General features: G+C 34.5%; 2 protein-coding genes and 1 long non-coding RNA gene across 3 annotated transcripts in view; 1 reads left to right on the top strand and 2 right to left on the bottom strand.

Annotated features, from left to right (window-relative positions):
• The window catches only part of LOC110792810 (protein FAR1-RELATED SEQUENCE 5-like), a 30,209-nt gene extending 26,357 nt beyond the window's left edge, over nucleotides 1-3,852 (bottom strand). Inside the window, exons 1-3 of the mRNA XM_056839034.1 lie at nucleotides 3,645-3,852; nucleotides 3,492-3,544; nucleotides 3,344-3,383 (exon numbers count right to left, since the gene is read on the bottom strand). Of these exons, the coding sequence (XP_056695012.1) occupies nucleotides 3,344-3,383; nucleotides 3,492-3,544; nucleotides 3,645-3,852 (301 nt within the window). The remainder of the gene's footprint in view (nucleotides 1-3,343; nucleotides 3,384-3,491; nucleotides 3,545-3,644) is intronic.
• Nucleotides 3,853-6,991: 3,139 nt separating this feature from the next.
• Nucleotides 6,992-9,252, top strand: LOC110792134 (polygalacturonase inhibitor 1). Its single transcript, XM_021996945.2, has 2 exons — nucleotides 6,992-7,694; nucleotides 8,754-9,252. The coding sequence occupies exons 1-2, from the start codon at nucleotides 7,156-7,158 to the stop codon at nucleotides 9,229-9,231; spliced, it is 1,017 nt and encodes a 338-aa protein (XP_021852637.1). The 5' UTR covers nucleotides 6,992-7,155; the 3' UTR covers nucleotides 9,232-9,252.
• Nucleotides 9,253-12,531: 3,279 nt separating this feature from the next.
• LOC110792135 (uncharacterized) lies at nucleotides 12,532-14,105 on the bottom strand. The gene is made up of 2 exons (XR_002534305.2): nucleotides 13,886-14,105; nucleotides 12,532-12,779 (listed from the first exon to the last, which is right to left on the bottom strand). It is a non-coding gene; the product is annotated as an uncharacterized lncRNA (long non-coding RNA).
• Between the last annotated feature and the right edge of the window lie 3,295 nt (nucleotides 14,106-17,400).

Genomic DNA, 17,400 nt, shown 5'->3' with positions numbered 1-17,400 from the left:
ATGCCATAGGTTGGTTCTAGACTCGGTAGATATTAAAGTTTTAGGGTCTAGTCCTAATCTTGCTTATGTACTAAAGTATCATTACATATGTTCTAATCATTATTGTATATGTTCTAATTACAATAGCATATGTTCTAATTATTATTGAATATGTTCTAGTTATTATTGCAGATGTTCTTATCATTATTGCATATGTTTTAAAGGTTTATACGAAGTATATGGTATGGACTTTCATAGTTAGCTGCCCACACTTGTCGGGATTTATAGATTTTCACAGTATGCTTCTAAGCCTAATAAGGGAAATTGGAAAAGGCTTATGCTATATTATGATGTTGTTAACTAGCTGATAAGTTGGCTATTCTCTACTTTTTAGTGTATTAGGATAAGTATTTTTTATAAGAATTTAATTTCTGAATTTTTGAATTAATTTGAGAATTGAGAATTTTACTCTTTTTTTCTTCTTCTAATTTTCGATATTTTATGATGTTCTAAGAGTAATAGTTATATGTTCTGAAGTCTTAAACAGAGGAAATGAGAATAAATACACAAAACAACGAAGAAAATTGTCCTGCCATCACTTATAAAGGACATCATGCGCAATGTTTGGTAAAATTTTATACTCTCAATACTTTAGAACACGAAGGTTAAGAATGTAGAACATGAAAGCTTACTATTTAGAACAAAATTGTTTAACGATTAGAACATAAGTAATATTGGTAGATATAGATGTTATTTGACTACACTTACCATTTACTAGAGTAGGGGAGGTTTGAGCTGGAGTGACTGGACTACACTTAACATTATATTGCATAATGACTTTAGAACATGAAGGTTAAATTAAGAAAATGAAAGTTCACGGTTTAGAACAAATATATTTAGTGGCTCATAGTGTCAATCTTTTGGATATTGACAATGGTTAATACTAGTTGTGGCTCATGTTTGGGTAGAGTGGAAGGATAACTTTTTTTGTCCATTGCCTTTCTTACTGATGTGTACACTGCTTTGTAGAACATATATCTTAACTGCTTAGAACATGTAGGTTAACTGATTAGAACATATAGGAATAATGTATAGAACATATAGCTTCACTTGTTAGAACATATAATTTCAATTGTTAGAACATATACCTTCTCTTTTTATAACATTAAGTTTCACCTTTTAGAACATTATTTTTTACTATGTATCACTAGTTTATAAAGTGATAAAACACTATTGTCGGAGTCCATTTGTAGTCCAATTATCGAAAAAACACTCTTAGCTGACATCCTTTCAAATATTAGGCAATATTTCATCTTCTCAATTCTTTAGAATATGAAGGCTCACTTTTAAAAACATTAAGTTTCACCTTTTAGAACATAATTTTATATTGTTCTCTACATGTAGAGAAGCTATTATTTATGGATATTTTATGTTCTAAAATTCATAACAATATGTTCTAAAACTAGAAAAGTATGTTCCAATGTTCTCTTCTTGTATCTAATATATTCCTGAATGTGCTTTGGGTCTGATTTTTAGCTTGTTTCTATCACAATCCAGGTCATGTTAGCTATGCTGTGTTTTCATGTGCAAAATCATGGGCTAATATAGTTGCATAGATTGGTGTTGTTCTTAAGTGGTTGTATAGCTGCTGGTGCATGCTATTTATTTTAATGTTTTGGGTCAGTCTGGGGTGGTATGATTCCTTTTATTGACTATATATTGGGCAACTGTTCTGCTATGTTTGGCTACTGCTAGCAGTTTTGTGCGTGGTGTTGTTGCAAGTAACGGTCGTCAATGCTTGATGTTTTGGGACAATGCCTATTAGCTCAACTGGTAGAGCTTTGTGCGATTGCACAATGATGTAGGTTCGAATCCTACATAGGCAACTCTTTGTATTCCGTTTATGATATTAATTATTTCTTCTATTTGATGATTCTTTACTTTTGAATCACTTATATTTAGTTTTGGATTTGTTCTACTTACTTTAGAACATATGTATAAATTTTTAGAACATTAGCCTTGGTTTTTAGAACATAATATCTAACACTTGAACTGAAGGCAGTTGTTTGTAGAGAAACTAGCCAGGGGGCAGGGAAGCATGAATGAGATGGCCAAGATGTATGACCAACATAATTCTTCATTGGTGGAGTCTGATAAGAAAGCACAGGTCTTGCATAATTGATTTTATTGTCATCTAAACTATAGTTTTTTCTTTCTATGATATTAAATTTCAGAAGTGTATTAAATTATTCTTTTTATGGTTGTTTGTTTACAACAAAGGTAAGTAATTCTTAGTCCATGTTCTAAAAAGTTGAACTTTTGTTCTAAATATTGTCACGTATGTTCTAAACTTTAAATTATAATGTTGAGATGTAAATATAGAATGATTTCACTTTTTAATTTCTAAATTTAACTAAGTTATGATGTTTCTACCACATAGGAGTAATTTGTTCTTAAACCTGATTTGAGCTTAACGAGTCCAACATGTAGTTAATCGAGCTTTGCTTAATTATTTGACGAATATATTTTTCGTAGGTTTATTATTGACATAACTAATGAGTTCTGGCCGTGAATATTCTCACTTTAAAAATATTTTAAATTCTTTCGCCCATGTTCTGAGAAATTGAACTTTTGTTCTAAATAGTGTGACATATGTTCTAAACGTTAAACATAACCTTTAGATATAAATAAAGAGTATTTTCACTTTTTATTTCTTAATTCAACTTGTTTACGATGTTTCTACCACGAGTAAATTAATTTTAGCTTATTCAGCTAATCGAGCTTAAAAAGTCAAACATGTAGTTAATTGAAAGTCAAAGGCTCACTAGCTTACTTAATGAGTCAAAAATATTTTAATGTCCTTCTTAGTCCATGTTCTAAAAAGTTGCACATTTGTTCTACATAATGTAGCATATGTTCTGAACTTTAAAGCATTATAAATAAATATTACTCTCACTTATTTTTAATTTCTAAAGTTAACTCATTTTTAGGACATACGCTTATGTTTTTTGATCATGAGATTATAACGTTTTAGAAAAATAAATATTGTATGATGTCTTTCATGTTCTGAAAAGATGTACATCATGTTCTAACTTATGATACGTCATGTTCTAATTTGTGTACGTAGCTATTTTTTTGAAGAAGATTATTTCAGAAAATATGAATAGGAGTAATATGAGGAGTGATGTGTAAGGATTAAAGGAAGATCGGACACAAGATGAAACATAGATGATCCCCCAAACCCAAAAGTTGTATGATAACTTTCAATTGTATCTATAATAATCTTAATAAACAAAATAAACACTCGTAATAGAGTTGTATTTAATACATTCGATTGCGACCGAGCATCAATTGGACGATCTACCAGCAACAAGGGAAGAAAACTTAAGAAGCTTCGGACCAACCTGCAAACAATTCATCTCATTTTCATCCAATATTAACATAACTTGAATATTCTCATGCGTAGGGCTTAATAACATCAAGATAACCAAATTCCTGAATGAAGAACTCACCCTACCTCCACCATATCCGCTCCAAATTGGCAGTCCTAACTCGAAATCGGGATCTAAACCAAACCAAGTCTGGTATATGTTTATGTTTGGATCTGTCTTTATGTCATCTAATTCATGCTTGTATTTCCAGAATATTTCAGTCCCTTTTTTCACCTTGTAACTTGCTTAAGAACTCGACATTCTTAAACTCTGATAACATTCTCCCAACTTCTGCCACCTGTTCCGACAGTTCGGGTGCTATTTTAGTTGTTGCCGCATTGTCGTTCCTGCAGCTACCCTCATGATCATACTGAGCTATACCTTGTAAAACCAGGTTTCTGAAATCTGTTGGTGATAGTTGTGGACTCAAGCGAGGCCCCATGTTTACAGCATAGGTTACCACCAAGGGACCTGCATGATTTTAGTTATCACAATGAGCAATGTAATAAACTAATCCTTCTTCTAAGTAGAATATAAAATCCAAAATAGGGAGGTACTAGTTTAGAAATGCGTTACAAGATCAATAGCACCAAGAACAGTTCCCTCATATACGATATCAATAGCACCTAAGGTCAAAAAGAGAAAACTCTAATAGTCTAATCCTTTTTACTTATGGTCTAATATTGTTCCTTGTGTTCTAAAAAAAGCCATTATGTTCTAAAAAAGTTATGCTATTTTTAACCTCTAATATTTGCAAGAAATTTTCATCAATTATCCAGTAAATTCTATATAGAGAACAATATAGGTATCTTGGGCATTGCAATCACAAAAGCTAGCTTGAGGGTGGGAAACTCTACACGTCTATATAAGACCCCCATCAAACACACGCTTCTCTCCAAGTAAGATTGAAGGGGGACTCAAATCTCATATGTTGCTTCCACTATAATCTACCATCGAAGGGCACTCATGAGTAGACCTTCTGTTGGACCTTGTTGGCCTCAACCAAGCATGACGACTGGAGGAGGTGTTGTCTAGCTACTAAACCAACTAATATAGGTCTTCCCATACAACCAAACCCAAAAATTACTAGCTCAAAGATGGGAGAGTCAATAGCATGCACACACACACAACCACGCGCACACACACGCGCGCGGGCGCACACACAGACACACACACAATCTCGACATGGAAGTTAGAAGTATACACCTTACAATTGGAATGTAACGAAGGACCACTGCGAAGCTGAGATTTAGGTTTTTCGAACTAGATAGAAATATAGGTAGGACTAATAAATGCAGTCGGGAGTACGCCATTAACTATGGCCTCATATTGAGTTTGTGTGTTCGCTAGCTCATTTCTACAACACAATCACTAATTCTTGTTATTTCAACACGAAATTCATTCTCTCGTTCCTCCGGGACTTAATATAGGAATTACTTCAGGAGTAACAACTACATTTGAATTAGAACAACTTGCATATCGTTCATTATTCACAACAAAATCTAGAAAAGAATAACAAAAAACAATTCAAAACATATATAATGTTTCCATAGAACATTGGGTTAAAAATGCAGAACATGTAAAGCAATAATTCAGAACAGAAGAAACAGTATCACAGGAAAATAGAGACAAGTATACAGAACACTAGAAGCAACTATTAAAAAACATGAGTATATTACTCATAACATTTTAAACGATTATGCATAAGATGTAATGCAATAATTCAGAACATCAAAACAATTTACAACTTGCATATTGTTCATTATTCACAACAAAATCGAGAAATAACAAATAAATAAATAAAACAATCCAGAACATGTATAATGTGTACATAGAACATTGGGTTACAAATGCAGAACATTTAAAGCGATTATTCAGAACGTTAAACATCAGACACATTAATAAGAAAAATCACTTGATTCCGTCCATGATGAGGATGAACTATGATGAACTTCCGATGACATTGCTCACAGAGAAAGAGTACTGATCTGTAAATCAAAAAGCATGAAACACACACATGATTAAATGCGAATTTGAACACATAAATTTAGAAAACGAATTTTCATGAACCTCGATAATCAAAAATCTATAACAAAAACAAATCCAAAACAAAAATCAAAAATCAAAATAGAAAACAAATCAGAATATCAAAAACAAAACAAATCAATTATGAAATCAACAATCCAGTAATCAAAAACAACTCGCGAAATTGAAAATAAAAAAGCAGGTCACAAATTCAACAAATCAAGAATAAGTAATTCGGTAATCAACAATTAGATAATTGCAATTCGATAATAATGAAATCAAAATCGACAACCAAAACTAGGTCAGAAATCGAAAAATTATCAAGCAAAATACACAAACAAGAATTGCAAAAATGAACGAAAATTGATAAAATACCTTGGAATAAGCAATTTGATGAATGTATTCGAGAATATAATTGAATTCTGAAGCAAATTGTAGATGAATTTGACCTTGATTAAGGTCCAGTAATGGCGGCAAAAGAAAAGAGAGAGGAGAGAAAACATGGAGATTGAGAAAACATAAGTTAGAGAGAGAACGAAATAAACGTGAAAAGTGAAGGATATGGGCTGGGTATATCTTGAACAAATTTACAAAAATGCCATTAGTAATCCCTTGATTTTTGGCTGTTAGATTAGAAACGATCCAAATGTCAAGATTTATTCTCACATAGGAGAGTGTTCTCACATAAAGGAGGTGTTCTCACATGAGCCTTCCTCTATATATACATATATATATATATATATATATAATAAATACGCACTCCTCCCCTAGAATCCTTGGTTAATATTAGTGGCGAGTTTGGGTTAGGTAAAGCTCATGTTCGAGTCATAAAATCGAATTGTATTTACTCGACTCACATTTGACATGGTCAGTCGGTTTTGGTTGAATTTAGTATGCCTAAAGCCGCCGCTTTCAATTCTTTAAATTGAGTACCTAGTAGCTAGTATTAGTGTAGTAACTTTAGGTAGACGTCAGTAGGTCGTTTTTTCAGATATCACATATCAGCTAAAAGACAATAGCTAAAGATAAAAAAGTAAGTGCAATTCATGTTAAAAAGTACTATTCTTTAAAAAAAATACCATTTTTGTTTAAAAAAGTACGGAGTATATTCAATTTCTTTTTTGTCTTTTTTCCTATTTTGTCTTTTGCTATGATATGCATTTACAAGCACATATCAAATTTCCGAAAATACTTCCTCGACGTCAGTATAGCTGAATTTGTAATTTTTAGGTGTTATTTGGTTGTAAGAAATTAGCGAAGGAAGTATGACTTTGTTGTAACGGATGCAAAGAAAGATTAAATAATTTAATAAAGAATGCAGAGATTTAACGTGGTTCACTAACAATGTCTTAGATACGTCCACGGACATAGGGGAGGAAAGTTTTATTGATCTTGAGGAGTACAAACCCAGAAAATAGGCTCAAAACATATACCCCTAATCCAGAATAACAGATACTATAAATTTCGGGGCATTGCTTAACACATTGTTATGATAAGATGGGATCTTTAAGGGATTTATGTAGTTTCTTTAGTCTAGTTTAATCAGTCAAACCAAGCCCCCCAAACAAACATAAAGGTATTATTTCAAAACATGTGATTATCAACAACATGTTCCTTTTTTTATAATTTCCTCCTTTAACCAATTCCACTTGCAAATAATGAATCAGCACTAGAAGCTCTATAATTGGGTAATTTCAAAATCAAAATAATTAGATAAAACATGAATTTAATTCTATCAAGAATCTCATTTCTATGCGTTTGTGTTTTTCTCGTCTTACAATCAGCTTCGATATGTGACCAAAATGATCAAAACGTCCTATTACAAGTGAAGAATCACTTCCATAACGCCTCTTGTTTCTCGACATGGATCCCTGAAACCGACTGTTGTTCCTGGTCCGGCATCAAATGCGACGAAAATGATGCTAACCCGGGTCGCGTAACTGTGTTCAAGATCGGGGCAAACGCTGTCAACAACCTTACTGGTCAAATCCCTCCGATCTTAGGTGATCTTCCCTTGCTTAGGAAACTAATAATCAACTTTCAAGATAATTTGACAGGAACAATCCCCTTAAGTTTGAGCAAGCTAACCAAGCTTGAAATCCTTCACCTCTGCTGCAACAACCTCAACGGGACTATCCCCGATTTCTGGAGCGAGTTCAAGAGCCTCAACCTCATTGGTCTCCATTTGAATTACTTCTCTGGCAGTATCCCTTCCTCCTTGTCGCTCCTTCCAAACATTACCAGGCTCGGATTGTTCAGGTTAGTAGCCCAACGAGTCGACAACTACTTAATTTGAACTTTTGCAAACAACTACTAGATGCACATGGTAAAGTCAATTCCAAAATTTGAGTCAAGCATTCATAATTCGAAAATAGGTATTATCTTACAACATATTTTTTTAGGAAAATTTTCTTTAGTAGCATTATACTTTTGCAAATTCTCATTGGTAACAAATATTTTGTCATTTTCTCTAAAATAGCCTTAGTAATCTAAGTTTTCTCTAATATAACATTATATCAATAATTTTGACTTAATTAATCTAATTAGAGTTGACCAAAAATATAATGCTACCAAAGAGAATTTGTTACCAAAAGTATTTGCAAAAGCCTAATTTTATAATGGACTGTACTCCTTTAACAATATGTTGCTACTTCCTTTCCACACAAAATTCCAGATATAATAACACCTTGATAGTAAAAGTGTGAGGACGCGGGGGTGGTAGGTTGGTTGTTCTTGATCGAAGAGATGTGTCGTAGATGGGTTTTTTTGGGTAGAGTTCATGGGTTGTTTACTTGAATGAACCCAACCCACGTCAAGACCGTTATAGCATGTTAGGTCAGACCTGCAATTTATAAAATGCGGCCATTACCCATGTAACGGTCGTGTCTAAACATAATTTTACTAAATTTAGCGTTAGTTATCATGTGGTATTGTGACTTGTACTTTTTCCACACAAAAAACGGTCTAGGCTAGGCCCATAGCCAACGACTGCACTCTTAAACGATAGATAGCTATATGGTGTCATAGGAACATAATCCAAGAAGAGTGTAAACAGGGCATAAAATAGGGCATATGCAAGAAAAGAAAAAAAAAAACGAACAAAAGTATAACAAGTAATAAAAACGAGATATAATTAAAGTACTACAAATGTGGGGTTTATCAGTTTATGTAACAAAAAACATTTGTACAAATGAATGAAAAAACAAATACATACCATGATACCAACAAAAATTAACCAACGTTGATCCATCAAAAGTGTTAAAATAAGGTTTTCGTTTTGCTAATTAACATTTTGTACATAACAACATTTACATGTAGCAACTCGCTAAGTGGTTCAATCCCAGAGAGTTTTGGATCATTCAAGAGTAAGACCATTCATTCACTCACATTATTCAACAACAAATTATCTGGGACTATCCCAAGGTCGTTGGGCGAGGTGAATTTCACAGACATAGATTTGTCCAACAACCAGCTCACTGGGGATGCTTCATTTTTGTTCGGGAAGGATAAACCTATTCAAAGGATCTCACTGAGACAAAACAAGTTTAAGTTCGATTTTACCAAAGTGGACTTGCCCCTGGGACTAAGGTCTATTGACATTGCTAACAATGAAATATATGGATCCCTTCCTAAAGGACTCGACCAGTTGTCGTTGGATTCCATCGATGTGAGCTACAACAACCTTTGTGGTCACGTCCCTGCCAGCCGGCTGCAGTTCCAACTTTATTATTTCACCTATAACAAGCGCCTATGTGACGTTACATTACCGCCTTGTAAGGAAATTATTGATGCGTAATCATTTTGATTTCTTCACTAATTACAATGACTACTCCCTCTGTTTTTAATTGATATTATGTTTCACATTTTGCAAATATCCGATGTAACGTTTAAGTACAAATATCTTCACATCCGTACTATATACGAAGTATTATTCAAGTTTTGGAAAATATATCTTAGATTCTATTTTACAAAACTTATCTTCTTCTTCAAGTTTTAGAAAATATATCTTGGATTCTGTTTTACAAAACTTATCTTTTTCTCCAATTATTTTCTTTTTACAAGTTTTCTTTCTTTGCTTTTTACTGCCTATTATTTAAGGAAATTTGGTTTAGGCAATACGTCTTATTTGACCAAGCTTCCCACGTTTTCCTCAACTGACTAAGGCCCTGTTTAGTTCACCTTATTTCTCCTGATCTGATCTGATCTGATCTGGTCTGGTCTGATCTGATCTGGTCTGATCTGATCTGAACTTATTTTTTCTGATCTGAACTTATTTTTTCTAATCTGATCTGGTCTGATCTGATCTGATCTGGTCTGGTCTGACCTGGTCTGATCTGGTCTGATCTGCTCTGATCTGATCTGATCTGATCTGATTCTTCAAAATTAAGGTAAATCTACATTTATTAATATTAAACGACTTAACTGTAAAATAAATGTTACACAAATTTACAATATTGTTATTATTTATTTGACTTTGCTCATGATTTAACTATTCCTTATATTAGATAGACCTATACATGATCTAGATGGATCGGTTATGATATAGACATAAAAGTTCTGATCTGGATATGATCTGTACAGATCGGTTCTGATCTAGACATGATTTGTACATATCAGTTCTGATCTGGACATGATCTGTATATGATATGTACAGATCAGTTCTGATCTGGACATGATTTATACAGTCCAGTTCTGATCTGGACATGATCTGTACAATTCAGTTCTGATCTGGACATGATCTGTACAGATCAATTCTGATCTGGACATGATCTGTACAGATCAGTTCTGAGCTGGACATGATCTCTACATATCAGTTATGATCTGGACATGATCTGTACAGATCAGTTCTGATCTGGACATGATCTGTACAGATCAATTCTGATCTGAACATAATCTGTATAGAGTCGATATCTAGACCAGTTATAATTTGGACATATCGATTATGATCTGGACATGATCTGTACAAATCGATTTTGATCTGAACATATTGGTTCTGCAAGGATCGGTTCTGATGTAGACAAGATCATTGCAGATTTGAACATGAGCTGGACATGATCTGTACAGATCAGTTATGATCTGGATTTTATCTTATCCTATCAGTTCTGGTCTAGATATATAATGGTTCTGATCTATAAAAATCAGTTCTGATATGGACATGACCTGATCATATCGTTTCTATGGTTTTAATTTGGACATGATGAATTTGAATGTTTTGTAATTGTTCTTTTATGCCTTAAATTATATATTTTAATTGCACCGACAACAACACTATTTTTTATTAAAGCAATAACAGTAATAAAATATTAAAAATAATAACAATGATATAAACATATACCAAAAATAATAATAATAAATAATAATAATAATAATAATAATAATAATAATAATATTAATAATAATAATAATAACAATAATAATAATAATAAAATAATAATAATAATAATAATAATAATAATTTGGTCTGATCTAATCTGGTCTGATCTGATATGATCTGGTCTGATCTGATCTGATCTGATTTGATCTGGTTTGATCTGATCTGATCTGGTCTGAACTTATTTTTTCTGATCTGATCTGAACTTATTTTTTCTGATCTGATCTGATCTGGTCTGATCTGATTAAATCTGAAATAAGTAATAAGGTCCTGAAATAAGGTGAACTAAATAGGGCCTAAGTTATGGGTTCACCTCCTCAAGTTGAGGGAACATGACAGTTAGTTGATGAGAATGTGGAGGAAGTGGTTTGGATCTTGATGCTATAAAAGGATGCATCCTCATTCATTCCAAAGTATCTGACTCTAGTAGTCATTCCAATAGGTCTGGTTTAGGTGGAAAATATCACGCATAAAAGAAATGTATTTTTTCCTTCCACGTTACTAAGTCAGTTCCTCTGTTCCAAGTTCATTCCAGTTTCGTGTTCCTCATTGTTCTTTTATGTGCTACATATTAGAGGGTTACCAATGGTTAAGAGTTTGTTTTGAGAGTTGGGCAAGGGTTTGAGTGAGCACTTGTAATGAGAAATTGGTAAAGGGTTTGAGTGAGCACTTGTAATGAGAAATTGGTAAAGGGTTTGAGTGAGCACTTGTAACGAGGAATTGGTAAAGGGTTTGAGTGAATTCTTGTATCAAGTGAGGAGTAGGAACTTGAGTGAGTTCTTGATGTGTACGGGGTAGGAACTTGAGTGAGTTCCTGTAATATTTGGGTAAGCTTTGAGTGAAGCCTATGAGAGAGAAGCAGAGAGACTTTGAGTGAAGCCAAATAGCTGAGAGACACTTCTAGGGAAATCAGTGAGAGCGTAGTTGTTTTAGGGAACAGCTATTGGGAACTTGAGTTCGTAGAGAAACTCAAGTAATGGCCGAGTTTCTTATAGGATTGAAACAAAGTTGTTTCTCTATGGTGAAAAGAGTTTGAGTTGAAATCACTAGTGAATCGAGGTTTTCTTTCTAGTTGGGCCTAGAAAGTTTACGCGTAAAATCTCTTGCATTGTTTCTCTACTTGCTTTAATATCCTCTTTTTTTCAGCAAAAGTGGCTAGCAAGCTCTATATTACAATTCACCCCTCTCCTCCTGTAGTGTTCCATCCTGTAGTGTTCCATTCGAATAACAGTTGGTATATAGAGAAAATGCGAAGACACTTATTTCCTACTTTTATAACACTACTACATTTCTAATCAGATGCAACGCCTAAAATCGTTGCAATAGGCATGAAAATCCGTTGCATTAGACCTAATGCGACGACAAATGACCCTTGCATCCGGTGGCGTTGCATTAGGTCTAATGCAACGATCAGTGACCTGATGCGACGGTAAATTAATACCGTTGCATTAGGTGGACATCTAATGCGACGGTCCTTAGATGGGGTGTCGCATTAGTTCTTTAGCTAATGCGATGGGTATTTTAGCTAATGCGACGGGTAATTTAGCTAATGCGACGGAAGTTTTAGCTAATGCGACGGGTATCTATAATGGCTTAATTAATAATGCAACGCCTTTTTCCCTAATGCAACAGTAATTTATTGTCAAAAAATATGTTGGACACCTAATGCGACAGGTTCATTTGTTGATCATAATAATAATTATAATTATAATTTTAGAAAGGATGTCAATAACAAAAGATTTTCATTGACTTAAAAGAGTAATATTACAATATTAGTGCCCATAGGACACATGCATTACAAATAGTTGTTCACTAATTAATTTAGTGTTTTTAATGACACAAATACATAAAATTAAAATCCATAGACACAGATTCAATATTACTAGAAATCACAAAATGACCCAAAACAAACAAGAGCCTCCACCGTCTCATTTGCTAATCTACATTTCTCCTCCATTTAGCTCACCATGCTCCTGCAAGTTTAAATCACGAATGGGCACCAGTTAAAATGGTACACTAGCTAAAACACAATAAATAATGTGAACTTAAATATGCACTCTGAAATAGAAATAGCCTGCAAAAGACCACAACTTCAATCCATCACCAAACATAATATCTACTCTACAGACTACAGTAGTGGGAGCCTTAAAGCATAAGCAGAGACGTCAAAACTTTATAAATTTACTATCTAGAAAATTTATGTGATCTTGTGACAAGCAGATTCTTGCAGCTATGTCCTCTCAGGTTATCTGTTCAAAAAATGAATTTTTACAAGTATATCAAACCTGGAAATGCAGTTTTTAGATACAGAAAGCACATATTTGAAGGAGCTATACATTAATTTAGATTGTCATCCTCTAAAGGAGTAATCATGTTATCAAAGGCTAAATATTCAGAAGAGAAAGAAACAAGACCTAAAATGTAGGCATAAAACTCACAGATTGTATTACCAAAGCATGTGAATATCTCTTAATTAGGACGAATTTTTTTGGGGATTTATTACTATCACTTATTTTGAGAAAAAAGCAGCAAGTTGGTCACTTATTTTTACTTCTTGTATTTGTTCATAGGTCAAGCAGTCACTTAATTGGCAGTGCAGAAGGAACTAAGGAACTTTACAGAGAAATATTCAGGGGGAGCTTGGGCAAGGCTGATCGAAAAAGTGAGAACTTGCTGATAAAGATAAACCAAAAGAGATTAAACCTGAGATCAATTCAGAATCGAAAATCAAAACAGTAGAATGTCCTAATCCAATCAAATCCAGACACCAAACAATCACAAATTAGTTAATTCCATATGATATGAATTAAATTTGTAAATTCCAACAACACTCTAGCTCAAAGAAACCAAAACATATCTCTTACACCAGCCGTGTGAGTTCGGAAAAACGCAGAATGCATAAATTTGTAATTAAAATAATATTAGGATCTTTAAAAAACCGATCCGAACCCTAGATTGCAAAAAAGAAGGAAACATCTGCAATTGATTAGCTATAAATTCAATTATATAAAGAATGTGAAGCCAATTGTTCAATTGGAAGATGAAACAAAATCGTGAGAAAAGAACGAAATAGCCATACCTTCTGTTTCAGTGGACCTAAAAATAGAGGAAAATATGAGGATTACAGTGACGAATCTTTGTAAAATTAGCAATTCGACAATGATTACAGTGAGAAATCTTCTATCTAATTTCGAAGTCGATTTCCCAGAACCCTGAGTTACAGAGTGAAAGAGGGAGGGAGGTAGGATATAAGAACGGAAGAAAATGACAAAATAAAAGGAAATAAGTTTACCTGTGGTTTCTAATGTGGTGGTGTAATTAGGGATGGCAGTGGGTAATGGACCCGACCCGGATCCGTGGATTCAGATCCGTTTTCAACGGATCTGGATCCTCAATTTTTGGACCCGACGGATCCGGGTAGGATATGGATCCTTGGTTTTAAAAACGGATCTGGATCGGGTCCTAAGTCATTACCCGGATCCAGATCCGTTTACCCGTTTTTATAAAAAAAATATATAAAAATATAAAAGTAAAGACTTAAGACTTGTAGTATTATTGAAGTTTTTGAACTTTTAGTATTATTTATGTTGGATTTGTTAAATTTTATTTTAGTAAATGCTTGTATGGAAAAATAGCTTTGTTATTGAAGTTTTATTAAACTATGTTTTAAGGTTAAAATGAAAATTAGTTTCGTTTGATGAAAAAATAAGTTAGGATCCGTTTTGGATCCGTTTTGGACCCGGATCCGTAGGATCCGTCGGATCTGGATCTGGATCCTCAATTTAATTACCCAGCGGATCCGGGTAGGATCTGGATCCTTGCCTAAAAAACGGGTCTGGATCTGGATCCTAGAGGATCCGGTCCAGATCCTACCCGTTGCCATCCCTAGGTGTAATGGAACTAGAGCTGTCAAAAATCGACCCGACCCGAAAACCGACCCGAACCCGACCCGAAAATACTGGGTCCTGAACAAGATTTTGTGACCCGTAACCCGATTTTATCCGAACCCGAACAACCCGAAAAGGAATGGGTCAAAACCCGACCGAACCCGTTTTAGACCCGACCGATTGAAAATCATTGTATTTATAGTAATAAATGAGATTATGAGAAAATTTAAGCATAAAAGACACGTTGTTTTTACTATTGTTCTGTGTAATATGATTTTAATTTGAATTATACGCCATTTTATGATTGAATTTGACAAAATATAAACTTTCGTAGGAAAATTTGTTAACTTGTGCCAATATTTTGTATATTTTTCACCTAAATTAATGAAAATATAATGCGAGGTTTGAAAATATCTCAACCCGTTGGGTCGACCCGAACCCGAAAGTTCTGGGTCTTGAACAAGCATTTGTAAACCCGAACCCGAAAGTGACCGACCCGATTCAACCCGAACCCGAAAGTAAATTTTTACAACCCGACCCGACCGACCCGTTTGACAGGTCTAAATGGAACCCATTGCATTTGTCCTACTAATTACAACAGAGTCGCATTGGCTTATGTAGCGTTGCATCAGACTTAGCTATTGCAACGGTTTCAGCAATGCCATTGCATTAGCCGTTGAATTTTTTCATCAAAGATGTCGTCAAGCCTCTTTTCCCAGCTATCCAACACAGCTGAGTCCGTGAGACAGGAATTTGTACCACCCACTAGCTCACCAATCCTCTGTATCCAAGCTATCAACCCAGGGCAGCATAGTATTATCAGCAAAACTTGTGTAAGATGGTCTTAAAAATTAAAACATTGTGTTGCTAGACCAGGGTAGCTTCAGTTGAAAGAACTAACTTTAGGGAGAGTGAGAGACTGCACCATATATAGCCCATTAACGGCGAGCGATAAATACTTAATAGCCAATACTGGCACTGAAAACCTTGGAGCAAACCAATGCATAGTGAATGAAATACGTAAATGATGGTATGAGTAAAAGACACAGAAGAAAGTTACATACGCTTGGATACTTGAATAGTGATTGCAAAATTAGAGAGCCCATGAGATGTACTCTATAGCCACTTGTCCAGCTCCAGTTGGCTTTATCCTTGGAGAATAAGTAATTGTCAAGTACAATGACAAATTGTAACTATTTGATTGATTGTAATTATTGAACATAACTATTTGATCACAATGTGCAACTATTTGATCACAATATATAACTATATGGTAAGTAACCGGTCTTACAAATAAGATCGTCATACATAAGATTTTATAATTCCTAGATGTGTGTACCTTATGTTTATTAGCATGGAGCTTTTGACTTGCAGCATTCAAAGATGCTACAACCCCCGATCTTCCCATTTTCAGGAGATCCTTCATTTTTGGTCCAAGTTCCTCGCTTATTGCACCTACCTAGAGCATAAGATAACATAAACCGAATAAGAACAGTAACAATTCAACCAGAATTACTACAGGACACCGCATAACTAATTGATTCAAAATACATTATGACAAGATCTAATTAATATGGAAAAAATATGCTCATTTTGTCACCAACATCAGTAGCGGTTCTGTAGACACCTACTTTTGTCCCCATTCCCGAAAGGGAAGGTTCGATGATGAAAACATAAATCTCCACTAACGCATCTCCTATGAAATAACGAATCTCAATCACCCTTCTCGTTTCACCCGAAACCTGCTATTTATAGAAACCTGCTATTTATGGAAACCTGCTAAAAATAGTAACTGCCGTAAAGGGTAGCTTCTAAAAGTGGCAAGTCATAAAAGATAGAAACCTGTCAGAATTAGGTGTTGCACTCCAACATAAATCCTAAATGAGATAGAAAACTGCGAGAATCCTATTCCTAATATGATTCGGAAATAAGAGTTACGTATTAATTAAAATCCTAACGAGCCTAGAGTTCGTAACGGGCCCAGACGCATTCCGTCATAAAATTGATACGCACTAAAAGACTCGATTAAGTCTCAAACACTACGGATTTCAGGAATCCGAATCTGACTAAGAAAACAGCCCAGACCCTATTTTCAACGCCTGGCTCTGGGCGCCGAAATCTTCGGCGCCCAGGCCTGGGCGCTGGAATTAACAGGGTACGTGTTTTTTCCTAATTCTTTGTGGATTAGAGCTCTGCAATTCTATCTTTCCAAAAACTCTTTTCTATAAATATAGCCCAAGTACGACGTGAAATCACAACACACAATTCATATTCTGAGTATTGACTCCAACCCCTAGCCTAAGCCTCACGCTGCGAAATTGTTCACGCGTTCTGTCGCAATCGATCCATAAATCGAACAAAACGTATCCTGTCCCATAATTTGAGATTCGTTAAATAAAAAGGAGAAATAGCAAAGTCAAAGTGGTAGGCTTTCTGAGAACCGTGACGCACCTCTCAAGGGTGCGTCGTAATGTGTCCCTTTTCTATGATTTAATTGCTTTCCTCGCCCTTTTTATGAACTGTTAAACTAACTAAATCTGATTGTTCTACCACGCCTAACAAATATAATATTTTTGGGAAATTGGATTATCATGCTAGGTACCTTAATGCTATTTAAATCAGATAATCGCGATCGATCTAGTATTATATGTTGCATATTGCTAAAATCAACTCAGATTAGTTTAATAGTTAACGCATGTCCCTTCAA

The sequence above is a fragment of the Spinacia oleracea genome, chromosome 3 (assembly GCF_020520425.1).
Source record: "Spinacia oleracea cultivar Varoflay chromosome 3, BTI_SOV_V1, whole genome shotgun sequence".
NCBI lineage: Eukaryota > Viridiplantae > Streptophyta > Magnoliopsida > Caryophyllales > Amaranthaceae > Spinacia > Spinacia oleracea.
The sequence above is the reverse complement of the archived record's forward strand: the minus strand, read 5'-3'. Positions and strand labels throughout refer to the sequence as shown.

Excerpts from the sequence above, each read along its gene's own strand:
- LOC110792134 (XM_021996945.2), top strand. The coding sequence starts at position 7,156 with ATGAATTTAATTCTATCAAGAATCTCATTTCTATGCGTTTGTGTTTTT. Across the intron at positions 7,695-8,753 it reads ACCAGGCTCGGATTGTTCAG|CAACTCGCTAAGTGGTTCAA; the intron begins GTTAGTAGCCCA and ends ATTTACATGTAG.